Source organism: Seriola lalandi, unplaced genomic scaffold (assembly GCF_002814215.2).
Source record: "Seriola lalandi dorsalis isolate HSWRI2012SDOR001 ecotype SW California unplaced genomic scaffold, Sedor1 jcf7180002054898, whole genome shotgun sequence".
Taxonomy (NCBI): Eukaryota; Metazoa; Chordata; class Actinopteri; order Carangiformes; family Carangidae; genus Seriola; species Seriola lalandi.
The window spans coordinates 3,674,328-3,698,981 of NW_019525450.1; the positions used below are offsets into that span (position 1 = coordinate 3,674,328).

At 40.1% G+C, this 24,654-nt stretch overlaps 2 protein-coding genes across 8 annotated transcripts in view; one reads left to right on the top strand and one right to left on the bottom strand.

Moving 5' to 3' along the window:
* Window positions 1-46: 46 nt before the first annotated feature.
* LOC111672257 (homeobox-containing protein 1-like) lies at window positions 47-17,324 on the top strand. Of its 3 annotated transcripts, none has more exons than XM_023429634.2 (10): window positions 47-203; window positions 5,060-5,563; window positions 6,820-6,905; window positions 7,030-7,140; window positions 8,155-8,311; window positions 8,467-8,549; window positions 9,057-9,152; window positions 9,589-9,683; window positions 10,536-10,619; window positions 10,765-17,324. In XM_023429634.2, exons 2-10 carry the CDS (start codon window positions 5,061-5,063, stop codon window positions 11,092-11,094), a joined length of 1,545 nt encoding a protein of 514 aa, XP_023285402.1. In that variant the 5' UTR covers window positions 47-203; window position 5,060; the 3' UTR covers window positions 11,095-17,324. The 3 variants fall into 3 exon arrangements, with proteins under 3 accessions (XP_023285402.1, XP_023285403.1, XP_023285404.1); XM_023429635.2 differs by having other exon boundaries at window positions 9,592-9,683; XM_023429636.2 differs by having other exon boundaries at window positions 9,595-9,683.
* Window positions 17,325-18,947: 1,623 nt separating this feature from the next.
* Window positions 18,948-24,654, bottom strand: part of kif13ba (kinesin family member 13Ba) — a 48,444-nt gene continuing 42,737 nt past the window's right edge. For all 5 annotated transcript variants that reach the window (XM_087180203.1, XM_087180205.1, XM_023429646.2 and 2 more), the window contains one exon: window positions 18,948-24,581. In XM_087180203.1, coding sequence (XP_087036329.1) covers window positions 24,376-24,581 — 206 coding nt within the window. In that variant the 3' untranslated portion in view covers window positions 18,948-24,375. The remainder of the gene's footprint in view (window positions 24,582-24,654) is intronic.

Genomic DNA, 24,654 nt, shown 5'->3' on the forward strand with positions numbered 1-24,654 from the left:
CCGTCGTCCCTTGCGTCATTGTGTCAACATGGCGCCTGTCTGCCGGACAAAAGGCGAATCTGTCTGACGGTGGGTTGAAACCCAATTAGAAACAGAGGAGACATTTTGGGAAAACTGTCAGTGTCCGTGTGTCCCAGCGCCCCAAGGCAAAACATATATGGTGGAATAAACGTCTGCGGAGGCTCTTATACTGGAATATTAAGGTAACTTCAGTCCTGCAGCTCCAACTGCTGCTGTCTTCAAACGGTTCTGCTAGCCGACACATTTCCTTTTCTCTCTGTGCTGATAACTGAAAACTCCTTAAAAATTTCGCCAGTGCTGCGGCATTTTACTTGGCGGTTAATGTTCACACCACCTAAACTGATTGTAACGGTGTTGTCTGAGTCAAAGAAAAGTAAGTCTGTAATTCGGCATGCACGTAGGTGACCAAAAATCTTTTAATCAAACACAATGTCAACTTTTCCAGTTGGTCCACAATGCACGCTGCCCGCGATCCAGTGTGTATTTTTGTCCTGTGTGATAATTACGGTGAACAGACGAACCAATAATAAAATGAACCGTTCTGTTGTGAATGAAAATTGTTTAGTTTGTAAAACATATGCCGAATTGAGGAGTTGTTCTTCATTACCAATATAACGTCTTAAGACACCATCTATCGGGAATGCATATTTTCCTGGAAGAAGGGCATCATTAAAATCCATTTTTTTCAACGTCATTCGACGTGAAAGTCGATATTTGCATGAGAACCATCTGCACTGGGGACCATCCCAGTGCAGTGTCCGGCCACATGAGCCAGATGTGCTGTTTAGTTGAATTTCGGGCTCCAAGGCCACTTAAAAAGTTGCCTACTGTGTTTAAATGACTTTTGTCTATGTGCTCAGCTGGCACGCCTGCATTCAGGACACAGTTCATGCCACGTCTGGTTAGGATCTTAGGCAGGTCACTGGGTTCATTAGTAGTTATGCTGTTTATCTCTGTTACACTTTTCTCAGACTGAAGTCCTCAAGGACAGCCAACATGATATTATGTTGGTCTGAGGAGTAAACAGGTTGGTGATACAAAGCCTCACCCTGGTTGCAGATTTTCTTGATATATTACAATGTAATCCTCAGGGGAGTCTTTTATGAAGCTCTGTGCTCCACAGGGAGGTCAGAGGTCAAGTTCAGCTCCAGAGCAGCACCTCTGGGGCTGGTAGGGCTTCAGTGTCTTGCACAAGGACACTTCAGGATTGTCTGAGTTGGAGCGATACATTTCTTTTTGAGTCAAACTTTTGTGACTCCAGCATTTGTACGTGTGTATTTTCATGTGTGCCCTATGCTGTGGCAGCTTAGCAGAGATCTCTGAAGGAGTTCAACAGTGCCAGTCAGCACCATTTGATTACTAGTCCCTCTGTCCCAACCTGCACACATACTCTGTACCAGCCTCACATAATTACACATACTCTTGGTTTGCCGTCAGTCCACTAAATCCGAGATTCTAACAAAGTGTCTTCAGCTAATGTCATTTACCACTTCCAAAGCTGCTGACATCCATTAAAACTAGACTATGTAATATATTGTTTTTAGAATAGTTTCAAACTATTTCTGTCAATTTTGCTTGATGCCGTCCCTCCTTTTTGTAATCGTAATGACTACAAGAGAAAATTTGAACTACTGTAAACAATGACCAGAACCTCATCCTTACTTTACCAATGTTATTGTATCACCAAAGTGAGTGCGGCTCCTAGAAAGTCATTGTTAATGTATTATAGCCATGGTGAGAAACTTTAGTGATCACCAACCTAAGTGGCTGGGTTCTAATTACAGATATTGAAATAATGAAAGAATAAATGAAAAGCTTAAACTTGAACTGATCTGGCAGCCACTGTGGCCAATACAGTATGTAAAAGTTGGTCTCCTGCCTTGATATGGTTTGTTGTTGTTGTTGTTGTTGTTGTTGTTGTTGTTGTTGTTGTTGTTGTTAAGGAGAAATTCATTTTTAGTGGGATGCACTCTTGTATATTAGGAAGTGATAAATAGTTTGTCTGATTCTTTTTTTAGGACAGGAAGGAAAAAGTTCTGCTTGTGTCTTAGTCACATGGTGTCATTGTGCATCCAAAGGCCACCGTGTCTTCTTACATTAGTCACACCTTTGAAAGGAAGATTGGTTTCCTGCCAGTGTGGCTTATAGAGACTAATCTTGCAGATAAATAAGGCCAGCTATCATTGTTATTGCCTTGTGGCTGGTTGTACTGAAATTTTCCCACCCTGCCCTTGTTGCTGCAAGCAGGAAAAAACAGAGTTAATTTGCAAGTTAGCGTGTGTTAACCCCACCTGTCTTGTGACAGTGACTGGACTTATTGAAGTTTCACTCTTTAAGTCAAACTTTTTTCCTGGTCAAGTTTTGTCAACTAGTGTAGGTAGACTGGACCTGGTGGACTGCTTAAAGATGGTGACCAGTTTACAGCTGTTTGTCTTTTACAGTCTACTGTGAAGAGTCAGGTTATGTATTCCATCAGCTCTAAAGGCTGGAATTGAACCGTATTATTATTTTTCTTATTAGATTTAAATTAAATAATATCTCACTTATGAAAGCCAGGGGCTGAATTCCACAAGAACTTTCTTAAGTCATTTATTAAAAACTAGTTCAAAGGAGATTTTCAGCGCTTGTTTTGATCTTAGTTTAAATAGGGCAAGAAAAATTAACTGGGCGGCATGGTGTTGTAGTGGTTAGCACTGTCGCCTCACAGCAAGGAGGGTCTGGATTTGGGGCCTTGCATGTTCTCCCCGAGTCTGTGTGGGTTTCCTCCAGGTACTCTGGCTTCTCCTCACAATCCAAAGACATGCAGGTTAATTGGTGACTCTAATCTGCCCGCAGGTGTGAATGTGAGCATGAATGGTTGTTGTCTCTATATGTCAGCCCTGTGATTCACTGGCGACCTGTCCAGAGTGTACCCTGCCCTCGCCCAATGTCAGCTGGGATTGGCTCCAGGCCTATCTATCTATCTCCCTCTCTCTCTCTCCCTAAGAGAAAGAAAAGAACCAGGAGAAATCTTGCTGCATCGTTTGCCTGTCAAAAAATCCATTAAGTTTTTACCCTTTTCCTGTTCTGCCTCTTTACCGGCCCTCTGTCTTTCTCAACCCTCACTGACTCGACCCGGTGACGGTTGTTATTTGTTTGATATATTGTGAAGCAGGGAACAGCTGCTTATAGTGTTCAGTTATTTATTTTTCACAAAATACAATTAGAATATTTGCAGTGAAGCACCTTAAATATGGTATTATTTAATAATTAAATAATTACACTCCCGTCAGCTAACGCCACAAGTATGAGGTGGGAAAGCACCAGTTTTTATGTAGAAAATATACACATACATATGCACACTTATATTTAATGATATTATATAGTTTCCTCTACTTAAACTTTGAAAGCAGGTTTTCAAGGAACAAATACAGATGCAGTCATGATATAATGTTTTGTGTTGCAGCTGTGCTGAAAGTAATAGTGATCATTATGTGATTTAAGTGTAAAGGAGAGGGACTGCAAACAAGACTTGTACAAATGTAATGTATTTAATTGTTAATGGGCAACAAAATAAGAGAGAAAGAAAGAATTTTGATCAGTGCCATAATGCCATAATTTTGCTGTGCTTTATCGATCCTGTGTATCAGTCTAACCAACTACAGCATGACTCACCCTCTGCAGCAGAGAGAGAAAGTATGGAGCTTGGCTGCCTGAGATGTAAATTTTTCTTGGCATTTTTCCTAAGACGTGCGCACATACGCACATGCACTGACACACACTCGACCTCACCCTCCCTCTCTATATATGTGTTGACATGTCTGCTGACTTTGATTCTCTGCTGTGGCCTGTTTTTCTTCTTGGCGTCAGAAAGAAAACCATCAAAACAGATGTGCTATCTCATTTGTCTGTTTATCTTCCTCTTTCGCTCTCCTCCTTTCTCACTTCAGTTCAGCGACCACTATTATGACAGTTTTTTTTTTTAGAAATGACTCGCATTTAAGGATACATGGCATTTCAAAACACAACTATAGATAAGCTTTAACAGTTAAAATACTACAAAACAAATAATACAAAACTAACTGGGTCCATAACATTATTTGCGTAAAGTGATTATTGGGGTTGAAAACATATCCACTGTAGTAAGTCTGATTTAATCTGGAGGAAAGCACTTCAGATCTGGGTAGCAGCTGCTGAGCTCTGGTGTGTGTGTGTGTGTGTGTGTGTGTGTGTGTGTGTGTGTGTGTGTGTGTGTGTGTGTGTGTGTGTGTAAATCTGCAGGAAGCTAACCGACGTGACTGTACTTCTATTTTGCTCTGTGACTCTCTCCTTGGTGGCAAGGTCACTCATCAAAAGTTGCAAATTTAATTTCCTTAAAGGTATAATCCTTAACATTTTTGTTATATTAGACCGCATATTTGATACTGTTTGTGTATGGCCAGCATTTTCTCTGTTTCAACCATTCAATGTATTTGTAGCCTCTAATTGCTCTGCCATGTATTGTAGTTTTCATTGTTACTGGTTCAAATTGTGCAGCCACGCATAAGGAATTCACAGGAAATAATGCACACACTGGACAGGATGTGGTAAATGAAAGCTGGTATCTGAAACAATGCAGAAGTTTTTTACATTTAATCATGAGTTTAGTATCACTATGCTGGACAACTTTTTTTTTTTAAATCAATGCGACGCGATGAATCCCACTAGCTATTTCTTGTCTCCAGTGGTCGACTAGTATTACTTCCATCAGAACTTTGGTACCTGTTTTAATAAAATGCACTTGCCATTTTCACCAGTAACCACCAGTGTTGCCACATTAACCAAGCCTGAAATCTTATTTTCTGTATTAAAACTTAAAGGGGCCCCATTGCAAATTAACAAACTTGCTCGCAGTCTTTTTCTTTTTCTGTCTAAAACATTTTCCTCCAAAATGTGGGGGTCTAACAGCAAAGTGTTAGTCTAGTACCAGTTCTTAAAACCTGAACAATTGTACTAAATTACAGCACTTGTATAAACCTCTGTTTTTTGGTGATAGTGTTGTTGTTGTAATATCCTCCAGGATGTTCCAGCAGTGTGACGAGCCTCGTTTCACCATTGAGCAGATTGACCTCCTCCAGAGGCTAAGGAGGACAGGGATCACCCAGGCGGAGGTCCTCCATGCCCTGGACACCCTGGACCACCTGGACCGGCAACATGGACACAAGTTGACCCATAAACCTTCCTACATACCTCCATCATCATCCTTGTCTTCTTCCAACACTGTCACCGCCTCTTCCTCCATGACTTCCACTGCCACTCAGACAAGTTTCCCAGACAACCAACTCTCACTGTCACCTAATAACAACTTCGACACCACTTCCCTGCCCCTACCAGTTCCAGTAGCCTCACCTGTCGTCATGGCAGCGGTAGCACAGAATGGTCTAGTTGCTGTCAGCAATGGGAAGCTGTCACCGCCCCGCTTTCCTCTTGGTGTGGTCAGCGGCAGTGTGACAGCACCAGGCTACGGGTTTGAGGCCGGTGAAGAGGACATAGATGTGGATGAGAAGGTGGAGGACTTGATGAGGTAAGTTCCAGACCAGACTTGTCCTAACTTAGACATGGCTAAGCTAGGATTGAGTAGACCAGGATAAACAGGGTCGTACCAGATCGGAGCACCTCTTTCATCCACTACATAGATGGAGGGCAAAAATCACCCATTGCAACTGTGGTTGGTGAGAGCTGCAGTTGTTGTTGTTGAGTTTTTTTCTTTTGCACATTGGCCACAAGGGGTAACAATGAGTCTATTTGGCTTCCGGTGAAGCAGCGCACATTGGCCTCACTGAGCTTTTTAACCTGGCGTTTAATCCCACACAGTTGAGAGTCAGCCCCAAATGAGGCTAAACCAAGGATAGACTAGCATTCCTTCTGTCCAATAAAATGAAGCAAAGCTGTGTTTTATGACAGAAATCTCTCTTGTCTGTAAAATAACAACAGATGGTTACTGTGGTGCTTATTACAGTACACAACACAGACACAATACCTGACAAAAGCTTCAGCCAGTACTATCAGTTTTAGATAAACTCTTAGTTACTAGTAACAAGTCAGTTGTTGTTACCAAAGAGGAAAGGGCAACAAAAAGACCACAAACATAAACTTATTTGCACTAGTTGGCAAACTCAATGCTACATACATTAGCCTGCCAAGAAACCTAACCCTGTTGCTGATGGTAGAAAATAGAAGCAGAACTCAGGGCACAGACATTAGTACCAACCAACTTTTTTTGGTTTGCCATAACCACGACAATAATTAGTACTCATAACAAATATTCTAATTATGGCCAGGGTTTGCTATGACAATGGTGTCCGTGGTTTTTGAATGCCATAGCAATATATAGACCACTATGCCAGAGAGCAGGTGTTAATACTAAAGGCCTGATGGTTGACGAGCCTGCTTATAGCTCACACTGAAGCTGACTATGATACAACGATTATTGCCTACACACACACACACACAACATACAACCTCACCCTCTAATGCCTCTCATCTGTAGTCTGCAGCGAGATCGCAGCAATCAGACTGGTATTGATCTGAGGGCATGTGAAGATGAAATCAAACCATAAGAGCAGAGAATATTACAGCAGAATCGAGCCTCCAATTCCGTCACATATTCAACTGCAACAGCCACTGTCATTCATATACTGTATATGTGAATTGTGGAGTTGCAGCTGGTTTGAGTAAAGTCACTGTTGTCTTGTACAATGTGTGTTAGCAATGTCTGACTGTTGGATATTTAGACATTTGTTATACTTCATGTAAACAGTGTATTCTCTCTCCTTGTAGAAGGGACAGTGCTTTGATCAAAGAGGAGATTAAGTCCTTTCTGGCGAACAGGCGTATTTCCCAGGCTGTGGTCGCTCAGGTAACGGGTGAGTATCAGCTTCATCTGTACTTTAACCAGGCCCACTAAATCACTACCAGAAATAGTTGGCATGTCAGCGAGCATCCAGCTGCCTGAAGATTCAGATCTCACTCCGTTCCTCTTCTTCCCAGGGATCAGTCAGAGTCGGATCTCCCACTGGCTCCTACAACAGGGATCGGACCTCAGCGAGCAGAAGAAACGAGCCTTCTTCCGCTGGTACCAGCTGGAAAAGTCCAACCCAGGTAACACCATCATAGACTATCTCCTGCCAGTCAGCTGCACTGAATGGGTGCCCGCCACTGCTGACTTCAGTAAAACTTTCTTCACGTTGACTGAGCAAAAATCAGAGCGTTTAGACATCCACTCAAAGAGCACCATCACTACTATAACATAATGAGACAAATAGATAGGTAATCTGTGAAAGTGTGCGATGTATGTCCTGTTCATACTGTCAGAGTGTCCTTCAGTATGACCCTGGACACCCTGTTCTGATAGCTCTAATTCATCAGCGCAGAAAAGTAATTCTGTACCTCGGCTCATTGGTATTCAAAGCCGTCACTGCAATATGAACTAAAAGGGGATGAATTATTTTTTTTAGCTCTAATTTAGCAGCAGAGGGATACGCTTCTGATATTTGGAAAGTTGCAGATGTAACATAAGTTTTATTAAAGAGTCTTTTTAAAGAGAAGAAAGTTGTGGCATATGTTTGCGTTTTTATGAGCATCTTGAGATGTTCCTCGTTACAGAAAGACCGAATAGGCTGTAAACTGTTTCCTGTGATTGAACAATGACTACACTGTGTCAAGTTGAGCCCAACTTAGTGGAATGTACAGTATGAAAAAATGAGTAGTCTAGTTCAAGTCAATCCTGTGTCTTCACTTGGAAAAAAACAAGACTGGCATGATGCTTTAATAAGAATCTCTTGAGTTGAATTTGCATCTTTTGCTTGAGGCTCTAAAATAAAAGGGGTCACTCTTGTCTTCATAATATGAAGATGAAGGGCACATACACTAAAGGTACATAGTAAATGGACCAGATACATTCTTTTTATTATTATTATATAGTATATTAATTAATTTATATTAATTTAATTATTATAATTTAGATATATATTGTTAGGTGGAGGAACTGAATAGATATAGGTTTATAAACTTTATATGAATTAGCCGGGAAACTGTCTAAAGCTTCACTCTGTAAGAAATACTGAAATTAATATAAAATTAATTATTAATGCGGTAAGACGTCTGTGACTTCAGGTGCCACTCTGGCCATGCGAGCTGCCCCACTGGCTCTGGAGGACATGATGGACTGGCAACAAGCTCCGCCCACCTTTGGAGCTGCCCCTGGGGGCTTCCGTCTCCGGCGAGGGAGCAGATTCACCTGGAGGAAGGAGTGTCTGGCTGTTATGGAGAGGTGAGGAGGAGGAGGAGGAGGAGGAGGAGTGTTGAAGACGGGTAGATTCACTGAAGTGTAACAGTATAATGTTTAACTGGCTTTGAAATTATAACATGGAAAGAGGTGTGTGTGTGTGTGTGTGTGTGTGTGTGTGTGCGCCTCTGTCTACACAGCTACTTCAGTGATAACCAGTACCCTGATGAAGCGAAGAGAGAGGAGATTGCCACTGCCTGCAATGCTGTCATTCAGAAACCAGGTAGGTTAAAGCTATTAGAGATCAGGACAGAAACTCATTTACTTTAAATTACGTTTAATTAACATGGTGACTGTGAGTGTGTCTGGTTATACACATTTGGAGAATTGATTCAGTTTCATTTGATGTTAACGACTCTCTTTTTTTCTTTTTTTAAATGTATTTAAAAAAGCAAGTCTCTTGAGATATACTGCCGCTTTTACAAGAGAGACCTGGTCAAAAAAGAAGGATAAAACTTTTTAAGACAATTATAATCCCCATAAATCATATTCTGAATGTAATCCAATTATTATTATTATTATTATTATTTGATAAGGTCGTAGTATTTCCAGACACAGTTTATCTTGTAAATTTCAAAAATAACCACAAGGAGAGACTGAAGGAGTAAGCAGCAGCCCTGTAGGTGTTATCTACTGCACTGTCTGATGTGTTAGTGTGTGTGTGTGTGTGTGTGTGTGTGTGTGTGTGTGTGTGTGTGTGTGTGTGTGTGTGTGTGCGCGTGCGTCACAGGAAAGAAGCTGTCTGATTTGGAGAGGGTCACATCTCTGAAGGTCTACAACTGGTTTGCCAACCGCCGCAAAGACATCAAGAGGCGTGCTAACATTGGTAATGTCTACTTCCTTCTGTGTGTGTGTGTGTGTTAAACAGTATGTCTTACTGTGATTAAAGAAATCAACATTAAGCAGATATATTATATCTTTCGCTGTGCTGGGTTCTGGGATCGTCTCTCAACAAATCAATAAAGACACATAAATGAGCTTTTACTCTAGTGTTTCTTTGTTCCTCACACTCAACACTTAGCTGCCATCCTTCTCATCACAAAAAGAATTTCACACACAGCTGGGCATCGGTGAGGACAACATATTCTCATTTTGACACCCGGAAATTCTTCCTTTTGCAGTTGTATGATTTTTACCAACAACATTAGCAGGATGTCGTTCTGCTCTAGAAGAGGGGCTTCTGAATTCCTCACTGATTGCTTGCGTCTGAGTGTGTTGTTGATTGAGGTCGATATGCTATGATCAGGTTTGTGTTTTTGAAGAAGCAGCCATCTTGGAGAGTCACGGCATCGAGGTTCAGAGTCCAGGAGGTCAGTCCAACAGTGACGAGGTGGATGGCAACGACTTCCCTGACCAGGTAAAGGAGATGTACCTTTATCCCCCTCCTTTATAGAGTCAGTAACGTTAAAGTTATGATATTTAACTTTTCTACTTTAAAATGTCTAGAAATGACTAGACCTGTATATGTTTTTTGAGTTGTCTGCTTACATTGTCCCAAATGTTTCCAGCAATTTTCAAACCAAGAGAAGTCTGTGATTGTAATCATGGTAAAGGTCCGTTTCATTTGGTCAACTGTCAATGATGTCATTTTCCATTTGCACATGTGTCCGTGTTGTGCTTGTCTGCCACAAGTGATCAAAAAGACTTTTAAACCTGTTTTAAGCCAAATTTTTACGAAACACTTTTTAGATCTTGGTTGTTTTTGACATTATATTTCAACCAGATGTCGGATGTGTGGATCTTAAGTTATCCAAGAAGCAAGCCAAGCAAATGTTACCGGCTCGCAGCACCTCTGACATGTCCTGTGTCCATCTGATCACCTGGTCTATTTGTTTTGGAGAAGAGGACACCTCTGCAGCTAATTCGGCTCCTGATTTTAAAAAAAAAAAAAAAAAAAAAAAACCTCCAGAATGATTAATGCTACTTCACGTCAACAGTCTCCGTCTTTTGTTATTGTTGTGATTGAGAAAACCCTAGCAGCAGAAAATTACATATTGTGCATTTGAACAATGCTGTACGTGCGTGCGTGTAACCTGATTTAATTTAGATTTAGTTACATATTTGACCGCTCTGGGAGAGAGACTTTCAGCAGTAACATAAGCATACATTTCCATTTCTCTAACGTTATAAATAACTGGTTGTAAAGTCAAAGGTCAGCCATAGCATGGTGACATGGTTATTGTATAACCTGTATGCTGCTCTGTTACAGGGTTGTGAGGTGTCCTTATTTGACAAGAGAGCTTCAGCCAGGCAGTTTGGTTTCAGTCGAGCTGACCTCTCCTCTCCAACCCAGGTAAAGCCCGACCACACACACTGTCTCCATGCTGCAACTGCATTTATCAAAGAGCTTTGGTCTCAGATTAAGAGATAAGGCCAGATTTACAGTTTGAGCAACAAATTTGTTAATCATTCCCCACTCATCTTTTCTCCTTGCTCAGGTTCCCACATTGCTCCCCAGCTGGTTTTCCGCCCTGGGTAGAGGAGGCCTGTCTGGACAGAGGGGCACTTCTCTGATTGGCCGCTCCCTAGTGACGGGGACGGGTCCTCAGGCAGAAGGTTCCAGATTGACAGGCGTGTCTTGGTCTCCGCCCTCCCCTTCCCTCCAGGACGAACCCACCATTCACAGCGTGCTGTCCGAGCCCCAGGACCCAATCGGATTGGAGAAGGAGGCTGTCAATCACAGCAGCCAAGCCCTAGCCAATCAGGTGGACGGGGCAGCGTGCAGTATGGGAAATGACATCAAGACGGAAACGCTGGAGGATGACTGAAGAGGGTGGTGGATACCAAGGTTGTCAGAGTCATAAATAGAACAGGTGTGTTAATATGCAAGCAGATTTTATTGGAATGTAATAAGTGGAAAAAAAAAAAGACCAAAAGTCGTGTAAACGCCAACCCTGAGATACCTCCCAACCCTACCTCCAACCACCAACCTGCTCTGCTACGCTCTTATAGGCATTACTAGTATATTATTACATTGAAAATAATAACGATAAACTTTTATTTGTTAAAGTCCTCCCCAGCAGACTGTGGGATATTTAAAATGCATAAATAATAACAAATGCATTCATACAAGGAAATACATATAGCAATGTGTATTGTTTTTCACATTATTTCTTTGTTGATTTTGTTTTTACTGAGGCATTTTAAATCTTCCATAGTAGACTGAGTAACAGGACTTGATGCATTGTGCAGATTTCTTTGAAAAACTGCATTTTCACAGCAGGACAACACTGCATTTGACACAGGATTCAAATCATTTCAGGGTCTTGCACTGTGATCACAACACAACTAAACAGCCTCAAAAACGAAATACATCAATTTGAAAGTTAAGTTAATTTTAACTGATTGTTTTAAAATTATGCAGCGCATGTCATCACAGATGATTACATTTTAAATGTTCGCTGTTGATTCCTTCCAGTGAGAAGAACAGCAGAATAAGATTAGTTTTCTTTTAAAAAAAAAAAGGAAAAAAAAAGTCAGGGTCACATCATGTTGGAAACATTACTGTGACCCAATCCTCTCTCCCTTGCCCTCATACAATAAGCTCAACATTTGGAAGCAAAGAAAGGACATAATAATTTGAATTTTACAAATACCTAGTTGTGAAATTTAAACACCAAGAAATTTTTCAATTTCAAAACAAACCATTTTTTGTTACTTGTTTTTCAGGGTCTCAAATTCAGATACAAGCTTGTTTGAGCTTCTCTTTCTCGGATCATGTGACTAACAGAACATAACCTGATAGACCAGAGGTCCGATAGAGTCCATTTAGGATTCATTTCTTTGACTTGGTAGCCCAAATGTCCACATTTGAACATAAAGGGGACGACTCAATAGCTGAGTGGCACATACCACATGGGCCTCAAAGCCCTGAGCTGCAAGTCCCCAGTTCAATTCAGACCATGTCCTGCATGTCACTCGCCTACCCTCTCTCCCCATATTTCCTGTCTCTCTTCACTGACACTGTCAATTAAAGGCATTAAATGCCCCCCTACCCGCAAAAAAACCTAAACGGGACACCTGAATACAGCGGTATTTAAATTTCAACATTAAGATTAGATATACAATTGCACGATTAGGTCTTCAGTTTCTAAAATGAAATCCATATGGCCTCTCTTTGCTTCCATATCAATAACAAGTCATTTCTTAAAAAGTTACTCAATACATAAATGTCGACAGAAGCCAGAAGTGTCGACAGATGTGTATAATATTAGACATCTGGACGTCCAGGTGACCAGTTGTTCTTGATTAATTTGTGCCCAGTAACAAATCAGTCAGCTGGGAGGGATTCAACAGTGTAATAACACTGTTATTATTCTAGATACTATAGATTAAAGATTAAAGTGAATACATACATATAATACATGTGTATGCATACATACACACACATACGTATATACAGTATATTATATAAACTGTGAGGGTATATGTATATGTACCCTAATCCATTTCTATTTACAGTATATAGACATATTAGCTTCAAATGAGAGAAACTATCAGTATGAGTCTTTCTTGTTGGTGAACGGTGAGTGAAGCATTAGCCAAAGTATTAAGTTTAAATTTTATGTATTTTCTGAGTGTATGATATTCATGGATGGAACTATGTATTAGAGATATGCTAATCAAAGACACATCAGATGTGTCAAATTATTGCAAGCTAAATGCATAATTATCCTTTTTAGGTATATCTGTGTTTATGCTCGATATGCCATGTGTTCTAAACACACACAGTCATGTTTAAATCCAATTATCATTTTAAATGACACTTTATTGGATCCATATCCTGGTGCTTAGAGCCCCTGCTGTTTTAAACATTTCATTGATCAGTGTGAGAATTTTGGGAAACTGATGTTTTCCTCAGAAAGATAATAGTTCACATTCAGAGACGTCTTCTTTGACTGAAACATAAATGTTCAAACTAATCAATTCATGGAATATTTACCCCAGTACAGCCATTGTAGAAGTCCATCTGTTTTCTGCATTAAGTTCATCTCCACAAGGAATTATTAACAGTCAGGGTTTTCTCTCTTAAGCCCTTTGGACCAGAGATACTTACACAATAGTCTGATAACTAGTTGGATGAGAAACACACACATTTTATGTGAAAATACAAACTGATTATCGGGAAACATTACATTATTGTTATACCTCCCACTATAGCATGCACTATGTTTATCTCTTTCGAAACACAGCACTGACATATTGTCACCTTCTAACCTTGTTGTGAAAGACAGAAAATTAGCCTTCATTTGGAGTTGTGTCTCTGAACACTAGACGACTTTAAGTACAACGTTCACTCTCTTTTAGCTCTTTTTTGAAGGAAACGTCTGGTTATCCAGCTACCAAATGTTCCACTCAGTTCACAAGTAGTGTACCGTAGGTTTATTGTGGATTTTTCACTGAGACATCAGCTGGCTACAGCTTGAAGGTCGATGAGGGTGGAGTTTGTGGGCCAGAAAAAAACCAAAACAATGAGCTAAATGAGGCTAAAAAGCTGATGGTAACTTCAGAGTCAGGTTGTTGTTTTCTATGGGCTGGCCTTTACAAGTGACCCCTCTCACATCATACATACACATTTGTGACTTTTTACATAATAAAAAATTGATTAGTGCAGCTTTAATCCCTGATGAGTTTCTGTTGTGATGCTGATTATCAGTATTCAAGTTCAGTGGCTGAAATTCTATCAGACATTGAAACTAGCATCCACATTTTGTGTTAGCATTAGCGTATCCAGCTGCGTACATTTTACTGTGTAGTGTGACATATAAACAACTGACACTAAAAACCTTGTCACTGGTTTAAAGGTATATAATAGTGGCGTGCAGTATAGCAATTGATAGAAATCCCAAAACCTCAATAACTTGCACAAGATCAGTTGAGCTCTTCATAAGCTTTGATCCAACTATACAGAACTATTTCCATAATGTTACATTTTTTTGTACTGTATGATTTTAAGTTGAAGTGCCTTATTTTTTTGATAAGACGGACTTCTACAATGGCTGTACACACATCACTACTGCAAGAAAGCTAAACACATGATGTTCTGTAACAGCCAACACTAAAGTGGCTCCAGTCAAACTGGTTCATCAGTGTTCATCACCAGGTGCTTTACAGGCTAAGCTACTAGTTCAGAGTTACAAACTCGACACAAATACCTCACTTTACCCCCCTTAGCTACAGTATAAGCTACACCCCTGCAGGTTCCTCCACAGCTGCTTCAATGTGAATCAAGGTTTAGACTGATGGGAGTAAAAACGACTGTAGATCTGATCTGTTCAGAGGAGACTGACAACAAACTGTGATGAGGCTGTAAAGATGGTTCATGCTGGCTGACAACAGAAACGTCAGTATCCTTTTAAAAGGGAAGTTCCCTCTCAAACTCGAGCCAATAAATATTAAGTTGGAAAGTTAAGGGAAATTCCACTCTAAAAGAGGATTTATAAGTTCATCAGCTCCTGCTTCCACTAAAGTCCATGGAATAATTGTAAAATAGCTTTTTGCCCTCATCCTGGTGGAGTACTGACACATCTTGAGTGTTGGTGTCAGACTAAATGTCTGAGAAAATGTAAGTTTTGTGGTGGAATGTCTCTTTAAATGTACGGCAGCAGAGCTGTCCCAGGTGTCTTTGCTTTAAGCGTTTTTAAAACTCTGAGGCATCGTTAGTCAGATATGTAGTTTTCTGTCTTTTGAATTATTTACACCAAAATCTCAAAATATGCTATCCCACTGAGGCTTAGAAATTTTTTTTTTTTTTCCTTTTTAATCTGCTAAGCAGGAGCATTTCTGAGGTGAATCTATGGATTCATTTAAGACAAAGTGTTGTTCTCAGATTATTTCATTTTAAATCATTTAATTTGCTGCCTTCATGGTCTTCTCATGAAGTTGTACTTTGTTGTTGTGGAGCAGCAAATTTAAAGTTGTTTGTCAGTGTCATTTTCAGCCATTACAGAACCAAAAAAATCTGAAAGCAAAAGGGAAACAGAAATGAATAAAATTAAAAACACAAAATGTGAGTAAAAATACACACATGCACAAGAGACCAAAAACGATAAACTGAAACAAAACCGTAATTGGGTTGCTGTCTAAGTTTTATGTAAAATAGTTGTTTCTTGTCTCTTACACATCGTCTGTAGGTGGGTTTCCATCCATGTGTTTACGTACATTCTCAAGTTGTGCATAAGTTGACACAGAAAATATTGAAAAATCTCAAAATATCACAAAAAGTTCTTAGACATGGTTGAGGTGGAAAAGTTTGTATATCGATATACGCAAAAAAGTGCAATGAATCTGTGTGGAGCTGTAACCTCCCTCTAATTGTTACATGAAACAAACGTTTCACCTTTCACCCTATTGCACCCTCTTCTTCTGCAATGTTGTAATGGCACCCGACTGGAAAACTGGCGCAACCCGCTGTTTGTCTCAACAAACCAACTCTCATAACTGTAGTGGATGGAAATGCACATGAATTTATGGATGGAAACTTAGCTAGTTGCACAATTTTCTGTCTCAGATTGTGGCCCTGTTTAAACATGGAGTGACCTACTTGTCATCATTATTACAATGAGATGTTCAGGTCAAGCAGACAAACTGCTGGGTGGAAGTGTCTGAGGTGAATCTTGTCATGTGTCAATCATTTGTTAAGGGCCACTAGGACACACTGCAGTTTAAAAACGGGCCTAAAAACCTGATCGATACAGGAAAAAAAAAAACATAACAACTATTTCACATAATAAAACCAAAACAGCTTCATGACAGCAACCTCACAATCTACTCTGTTTGTCGCTTACAGGTTTCCTTCCTGTTGATTGGTCTTGTTTGTTGACTACATTTCATTTTCATTTTGCTTTCATTTTTTTTAACCAAAAGTGGCTCCATAATTTTTGTGCCAGAAAGTGTGTATTCATATTACAACCATCTTAAAATCACTCAAAGTTATCTTGACACAGAGACAAGAATACCGTAAAGGACACAGAAAGCCTTTGCTATTCCAGCTGTGTTCATCCCTGTGTCAGGCTGCTCATGTGCTGACGGCAGCGTGTTGTGTCTTCTTCATTGGTTAAAATGCAGTTGTACCATCTGCCTTCAGTCCTCTGTTGCCTTGTTGTACTGCTTTGTTTTGAAATGCTGTGCTTCCTTTGCTGGTTCTTCACAGCAACAAAGCAGCTGATGATTCAGATCAGATCTAATTTTACACCTGGAACACCTACACATGCACCCGGGTACTGACTATTTCCTGATCACATTTACTCTCCAATTACTGTCCCATAACATACACAGTAGAGTAAATATTTGTCTTAGTACTGGATCTGATTTGCTTCCATTGGCACAGAGTGAGGGTGCATGTCGGGTTGCAGAGGTTTGATCTGATCTGAGATCTGCTGCAGGGGATCTGGTGTCATTGTGGTTTCAGTCAGTTCATGCCTCAGGACCAAATGTTGCTGTTGTCCTCCTACATCAGTCAATATCGTCAACATGAGATGCAGTATGACATTTGAAGAGTTATATTCCAAAATGCTGTATTTATTTAGGTTAAAAAAGGACATTTATCATCCATGCATTCAGTGTAAATGTAGATGTTTCAGTCTTAATGTTCTCATTTAATAAGCCAATGACTTGAAATACTACAAAAAAAACATGTTCAAACATTTTATCAGTCATGTATAAAGAAGCGTTTTTTCTCTTCTTTAACCCCAACACAGTTTCCATTTCATTCTGGCAATAAACTCTTCAATAATTCTCTGTAAAATGAAAAATATCAAACCTCTGCAGGATGTTTGTTGTAGCAGTTTGAATTGATATTTTTTTTAATCCCCTCTTATTCTCTATTTCAAGATTTAGTGCCTTTTTTGGACAGTAGACTGTTCTGTAAACGCAATGTAGGAAATCTACATATGCCTTTTGTTACTTTTTCATCTGTTGGATAAACCTTATTTGTTATTTTTAAGGTGTGTTTTTATTGATATTCTATTTACAAGGGAATAAAAACTGAGTCCACGCAGTGTGTCTTCTTTGTGTCGTTTATATGTCAGTGTGTGCAGTCAGGCACTAACGCTGCCAGAGGGCTGAACAATTAATTGAATTATTATCAAAATCACAATATGGCCAAGTTTTTTTTTTTTTTTTTTGCTAAAAGGTAAAATGTGTCACAGCAGACCATAAATGAAGGATTCATTGTGGTGCTACAGAGACGCCCCCAGGCTACAAATCATTTCTCCACATGTAAAAGAACGTGATTGTTTGGTATATGCGCCAACAAAGATTACACCATCATTTATATAATTTTTCTGTGAAAATGAAATGCAAAAATGATAATTCCCACTGAAATCGTAACTAATGGCACAATATGATTATTTTTTTTGCTTTTTTTAAATCATAAATGGCTTGAGGCCTGAGAGCAGGTTTCACTTTCAGCAGCATGTGTCCATCAGCTGCTCAACCCTGAAAATTTTTTTCTTGAACATTAAATATTGACGACTAAATCAGCAACAATCTCAATTCAATTTTTGAAAATAAATAAAATATTCTGTTCATTAGGACCATGTGGTTGTGGTTTGATCGAATTTGGTCGACAGTAACCAACTCAGCCCCACCCACTTCAAGCCAGAGAGAAAGGCAGTCAAAAACACAAACACAGAAATGTGAAATACATACATGTGAAATAACCTGTTGAAACATCTGCGGATTAATTTGTGTTCTTGTGCCACCTTTTCGCTCAAAGTAAAAATTGAGAACATTTAAAAATGTCTCAATGTAAAACACCTCCATATTAGTCAGACAACCTTATATCAGTACTATGACTAATGCAATAATCCAGTGTGTTGTTATGTTAAAAGAAAACACTAATTGAGAGCAACTGGAGAAAGCAATCCATACCCAAGGTCCACTTACTAGCTTTTTCTGAGCTTTCAGCTGTATCACAGTCTTCATCAGAGGATGGAGTTTGGAAGATGACAGCTGGACCAACGACAAGCTGCTGAGCTTACATACCAGTAAAAATCCATCTCCATGACAACCCAGCTCGCTTCATCCGCTGATGATGACCCGAGCGATATGGTTGAAAACTCTGGAAAATGCGAGTAAGTGGACTCGAGTTGGAATACTTATAGGAAAGTAGATGATTTTAAGTGAGAACTACGGAAGCCCTGAAAGGCAAGGGATTTTTTGGGGGGCCAGGATCACTTTTCTAAGTTTTTGTGAAAGCGACCCTTGAGAAGCAAGAGAAAAAAGTATTTTGGGGACGTTTTTCATGAGTTTTAATTCACTTGCCTTTCAGTGCGTCTGCACAGAACAGCCCGGTTTGTTTTGAGAAATCTTCCAGAGAAGCGACGCTTTCATTTCACCTCTTCAAAACAAACAAAAAAAAAAATTGTCAGTATATTTTATATTTCTCCAGCAACAAACATCACAGGATTTTAGTTCCCACTTACCTTCCGAGCTGTGACAACTTTGTCTTTGTTCCTGCATCAAAGTGGTGGACTGCGACAACACTACATGCTTTATCAGTCTCCCACATTAAAGCAGTTTGGTACAAATAAAAAATCAAATACTCTTGTTAATCTTCCTTTTTTTATTTTCTTCTTGCCAGATTACTGTTCAGATGATAAAAAATGAAAATTATAAATGTATTATAATACATGTTTATTCTTTGGATTGCAGCATAGAATTACATAAAACAATTAAATTAATCAAAACCCAAACTTGTGCTCAGATTTCTCTTTTTATAAGTCTTAATATGCGCATATATACACATACATACATACACAGAACAACCACTCCGATGGTGCACTCACACATACAAATGACACATCAAGACAAACCCGGTCCACAGAATCAACAGTAGCAATGATTGATAATGATTAGTTAGTATGATCGAGATCTAGTAATACTGTTGACCAGACCGAGGCCACATTAAACCCACATTTGATGATTCTAATTTCTCTTCAGGTAAACTGTGAAAGGTTTCAGGGACTGGAGGGGCTTTTTTTTTTTTTTTTTTTGCAGGTATAACTCCCTGACTTAGCAAAGCACCAAGCCCCCTCCTTCATCTTCTATAGGCCTTCCATTATTACACAGCTCAGTTTATTATGGCTGCAGGTACCTAGGAGGAGTATTGATACCAACTGCCTTTAAAATGCACCAAGGAGCAGCTGTATGTGAATTTTTCCTGGAAAGCAGACCCAGCTGTCAATGCCAAAAAAAAAAAAGAAAAAAAAAAAGGCTGCGTTGCATTAACCTAACAGCCACGTATTGCTCGTTTGTGTGGATTATATTAATATGTGAGAACACAAAGAAAGTGAACTGGATGCAGCCAGTTCAGCAGTGAAGCAGGTTCAACTCTTTGTCAGCTAGAAGGCATCGGGAAAGAAGTTGGTAGAACAACCTGGATGACCAAGAGCAGCGACAGAGGTAGCAACATGGTGAAAACTCACTACCAAAGGCAGGAACACCAGTTGACATAAATCCAAAAAACTGCTGCTTAGAAGATTTTCAAGATTCAATCTGATCCCAGGCAGGCGGCAGAAGCTGTCAGGCATGCTGCTGTGGGCCAGTGGTGGGTTGCAATTCCACTGACTTTGATGATTTTCTGGTTGTATATAAAATTCCCTGTGTGGAATGACTGAGGTTTGACAGCAGCCACCAGGGGGCGACACAACGGCCCTCCTTCTAGTTGAAAAGAGTCAAGAAAACCTGACAGCTTCTGTGACCAAATGACTCACAACTAACTGATAAACTATTAAAAAAAATGATGCATAACTAAGTATATTTTTTAAAGTAGAATTGGTTCATATGGTTTTGGAATGACCCTCTTAAACAGCACAGCACACCGAGGGTTTAGAGAACAGCATGTTTTAGTTCGAAGGGATTATTCCTGCTAAAACCAGTCTGGCTCCAGGTTGAAGGCCACATTAAGGCAGCGGGACAAGACATGTTGGTCCAGGCCAGTGGTCCCGTAGTTAGCGCACAGCTGCAGGAAATGCAACAGGAGGTGAATGCAACGAAGATATGGGACCAATTCTGAGCAAAAAGAAGCACTTCAGACAAGAAACCAACAAGAATAAAACAGTAAAATAAGAAACTTTGTGAGGGACTGAAAACTTTTACAGATCAATATACGGTGTGAATATGCTCTGACACAAATCACATCAATAAGAGTTAGAACTAAATGTGGTTCAGGTGGTTGATGGTCACATAAATAATACTGCTGATGGCTTTGCTCTAATCTCTACAGTGGCAGAGATGGACACAACACAAAGTCCATTCAGAACAGTTATCACTGAAGCTAGTTTTCTCTTTTTACACTTCCTTATTGCAAGGGCTGTTGTTGCTCTGCGGATCATGTGCATCACGCAGCCCACAAGCTGTACTTTTTCTATCTAATGTCAGCGTCACACTCAACCTGAAAAACTAATGCATATATGATGCTGCAAACTGTGTGGATAGTAACAGAGCAGGTGTCCTGGAAGAAAAGACAAATGTTTTTGTTGTCGTATCTTACCACTACATCTGAGCTTAGCTCTGTTGTCATGTAAAATACTATCTCACAACATAACCAATCTTCTTTTTTTTCTTTTTTACTTGAAAGGCAGAACATCGCTCTAAAAACCCAAACGCAGAGAATGAAAACAATGTTTAGTACAGTTTAAAGAACAGCAGGTAACTTGAGAACACTGAGTCATAGAAAAATCTGGTTGTATTTTCTTCTCACATATACAAGTGTTCCAGAAATAAACTCTGCGATTCCCTCTGGAGACTTTTGTGCAAATGAATTGAAGCGTCGATATGGAAACAGTGTGTGGAAGATACATGGTCATGTGGTTTCTGAGGCACAATAACATAAAGGAACATACAGAAGCCTGAAGTGATCTCAGACCCATACAACAGTGTCAGAGCACAGACCAGGACGGGAACGACCACCAGCCACAGAAACTGGAGGTTTAGATTCATCGAGGGTGGAGGTCTGTCAAACCCAGATACATGTCTGAAGTATCATAAGTAAAGTGGCTGCTGGCGGTCATTTCTCATCCTGGCGAGGACCCACTGACAAAACTGAATCAAAGCAAGGTCCACCCCACGTTCTCACACACTCACGCTACACAAACAATACATGAGAAAACTTTACTGTCTTCCTTTATTACCACATAACTATTATGAACCACAATTTTATAAAAATAACTGAACCAACAAGAGTCCAACCTACGTACCACTTCACAACCTGCCGACCAATAACATACCAGACTGCCACCTGTAGTAAACAACCAATCAGAGAACTCCAGGGTCCTGGGCTTTAAGGCCAGTAATAAATAACTAGACTGGTGATATACCGTCTCCTTGTCTCATACTTCAGCTTTAATTCACCTCCAACATTAGAGTTTCCTCATTCCTCTTTAAAAATCAATGCAGACGTGATTTTTCACCCAGAAAATGTTCTAACCGTCTCTTTTTTCAAGGCTTGCATAACAAAGTGCCTAATTTTCAAAATTTTACTGCTTCATTAAAAATATATTGGCCACTGAACTGAAGCGTTGACATTAGTTTCTCCATCTGGGATTTAAAAAAGAAGAAGAAAAAAAATAAAATTACCGAACTCCAATCTAGTATACAGTAAGAGTGTTAGATAAATCAACTGATCCATTTACAGTTAAATTTACAATGCTAATAGCAGCAATTTTCATGGAATCATTTGTGCAAGATTTATTAAAATAAAAGACTTTATGAATTTTCATGCGATAAAGGCATGTGTACAAGCATTTAAATATAAATAGTAAAATCCCGCTTCTTGAATTAAGAAACGCATGATATATATATCATATGTATAGGAATGGAAAAAAAATATTGTATCCATAACGATGATGTTGTTTGGATATACTGAGTGCCTTTACATGCACATGTACAATTCCATATAATGTATTTATATGAATCGTTATATTATCAGAAATCGTTACAGATTCTTTTGTATACAATAATTAACTGTTACCATAGAAACAGCCCATGACGACACAACCTGACATCAATAATAATGTCAACATATTCAGGTTTGTCACTATTTCGGATATGAACCTCGCCTGGCTGCGTATCCCACATTATGTTGAAATATAAATTTTTCACCATTAAATCAGCACATGCCGAACGCTCACTTGGTGAGACTCAGGACAACTCAAACCAAACACTATACACTGACCAGAGTCTCCAGCAATTTAGTTTAGTGATTCCACAAAGTTCGAGACAAGTTAAGAAAAGAATCGTCCACGTCGAAGCAGCAGAGGCCGAGATATCCTGACTAATGCGGGAACCTACATCTCCCACAAGGCAACTCTCTCTTGTCCAAAGTCCTCATAAATTTATGGTATACATTAAGTATGAAACAGTGCTGTGGTGCACTGCCAATGCTTCTCCGTAAATGAATACACAGGATCAAGGTCAGTATACAATGTTAAAGTCCCTCTGGAATGTTCAATAAAAAAAAAATCTCAAAGTCTGTCCCATCATCTTCATCATCTTCAACAGATGCGTCAGGAATGTTCAATCATTCCAAACTGCTTCTGTGTTAACACTTTCCCAAAACGTGCTCGTAGTTCATTCTCCCAGTTGTGTCACTCATTTAAAAATAAAAGTTAAAAACTATTTTAAAACAGATCAAATGCATAGAAGCAAATTGATTTCCTCCCAAGTGTGAAAGTCCCAGCAGGATTTCTGCGTGTCCGTCTCACTTTCATTTCCTAAACACCTACACGTGCCAATCTCCACCAACACAACGCCAAACTACTACTCTATAGACAGCAGAGTGTCGTCAGTCACTTACAGAGGACGACCAGGACACTTGCTGTCAGACACAGACGTCCAGAGAGCCCAGTCAGATGGAGAGAATTCTCTAATGTAACACCGTCATAGACATCGCCACATTACAACAGCCTCACGGAGTCTGTTACCACGTCGTCCGACCACAGACACATTCTCCTCACGTACAGAAACTTCTTATCCAACGTCTCCAGTGCAAAATCGACTTAAATCCCTCCCAGTACAAACAACTTGCTCCCACAGTGGCTTTGTCCAACAGGGACACACACTTCTCCTGCTCTACACATCTAGTCTTTAACACCGACATGACTACAATATCAACTTGTGCACACAGGTCAACACTGTACAACATTTACAAATACACACACAAAAACACACAGCACGCACACCCCTCCTTAGCCTTTCCCCTCTACAGTCCCTGAGATCACCTCACACTTAGCACAAGTTAGCACAAGGCATTCTCATCAACACAGACAAAGCTAATAGAAATTAAATACACAGAAAAACAAATGCAAACCAAGCCATGGTGAAGGCACATTCTGGGAGAATCTATCCTCGAGAGAAAAGAAAAGGAGTCCAGGAGGGTGAGTCAAAGTGTCGGTCTGCAGATGAGACCAAGAGAGTTCGGGGGAGTGGCAGCTGGAGCACGCAGTTCTGGGACATTGCATCTCAGGACCACCGGGGAGAGACATCATATCCAGGGATGCAAACACATCACAGGTGGAGATGCAGCAAAAGTCTGATCATTTCATCAAATTTGAAACATACTCACAGATGTGACCTGGGAACAAAAACATGACTCATGTCTGGTTTGCATCCCTGAATATCATCAAATCATCCCATCTGCAGCGTTCCAACTCCACCCCTAGAGAGCTCTGACGCTCCCAATATGATAAGGTCTGCTTCCATTCACTCTCAGCAGTCTTCCCATTGACCACCATTAATTTAGCATTATCTTCCCACATGATAAATAGTCCTTCCATGGACTTCTATATTCTCTGCATAGTCTTTCATCATCTTACTTGCATTCCTTCTGAATAGTCTCTTCACTGTCTTTATTCTGTTTGTATCCATTAACTGTGAATGGATGTTGTGAGTGTAGTTTCCTACTGTAGGGATGGCGGTAGGCAGTAAGTCAGTTCTGATGTGTGAGCCTGTTGCATAGCTGGGAGGATAAGGGAGGAGGAAGTGGAGGAGGAGTAGGGGGGCTGTGAGGAGTTCATCTCTCCCATCCAGCTCCTAGTTTCCCTGTCTCAACTGCTCCAGGATTTGCGGCTCTCTCTACTCCGGGAAACAATGGCTTCTCTTCGGAGGACGGGGACGTGGGCGGGAGGAGCAAACTCTCCTGTCCGCCGACTGGTCTGATCGCGACTGGACAGCCGGTCTGGGCGAACCAGCACCCCATAGCCCGGTTTACAGTGGAAATACCGATGCCCTCCGACTGAACCGTCATTCTTACCTGTAGGAAGAAAACAGTGAGGATCATCACCACCAATCAAAAGTGAACACTATAAGAGTATTTTTTAAATGAC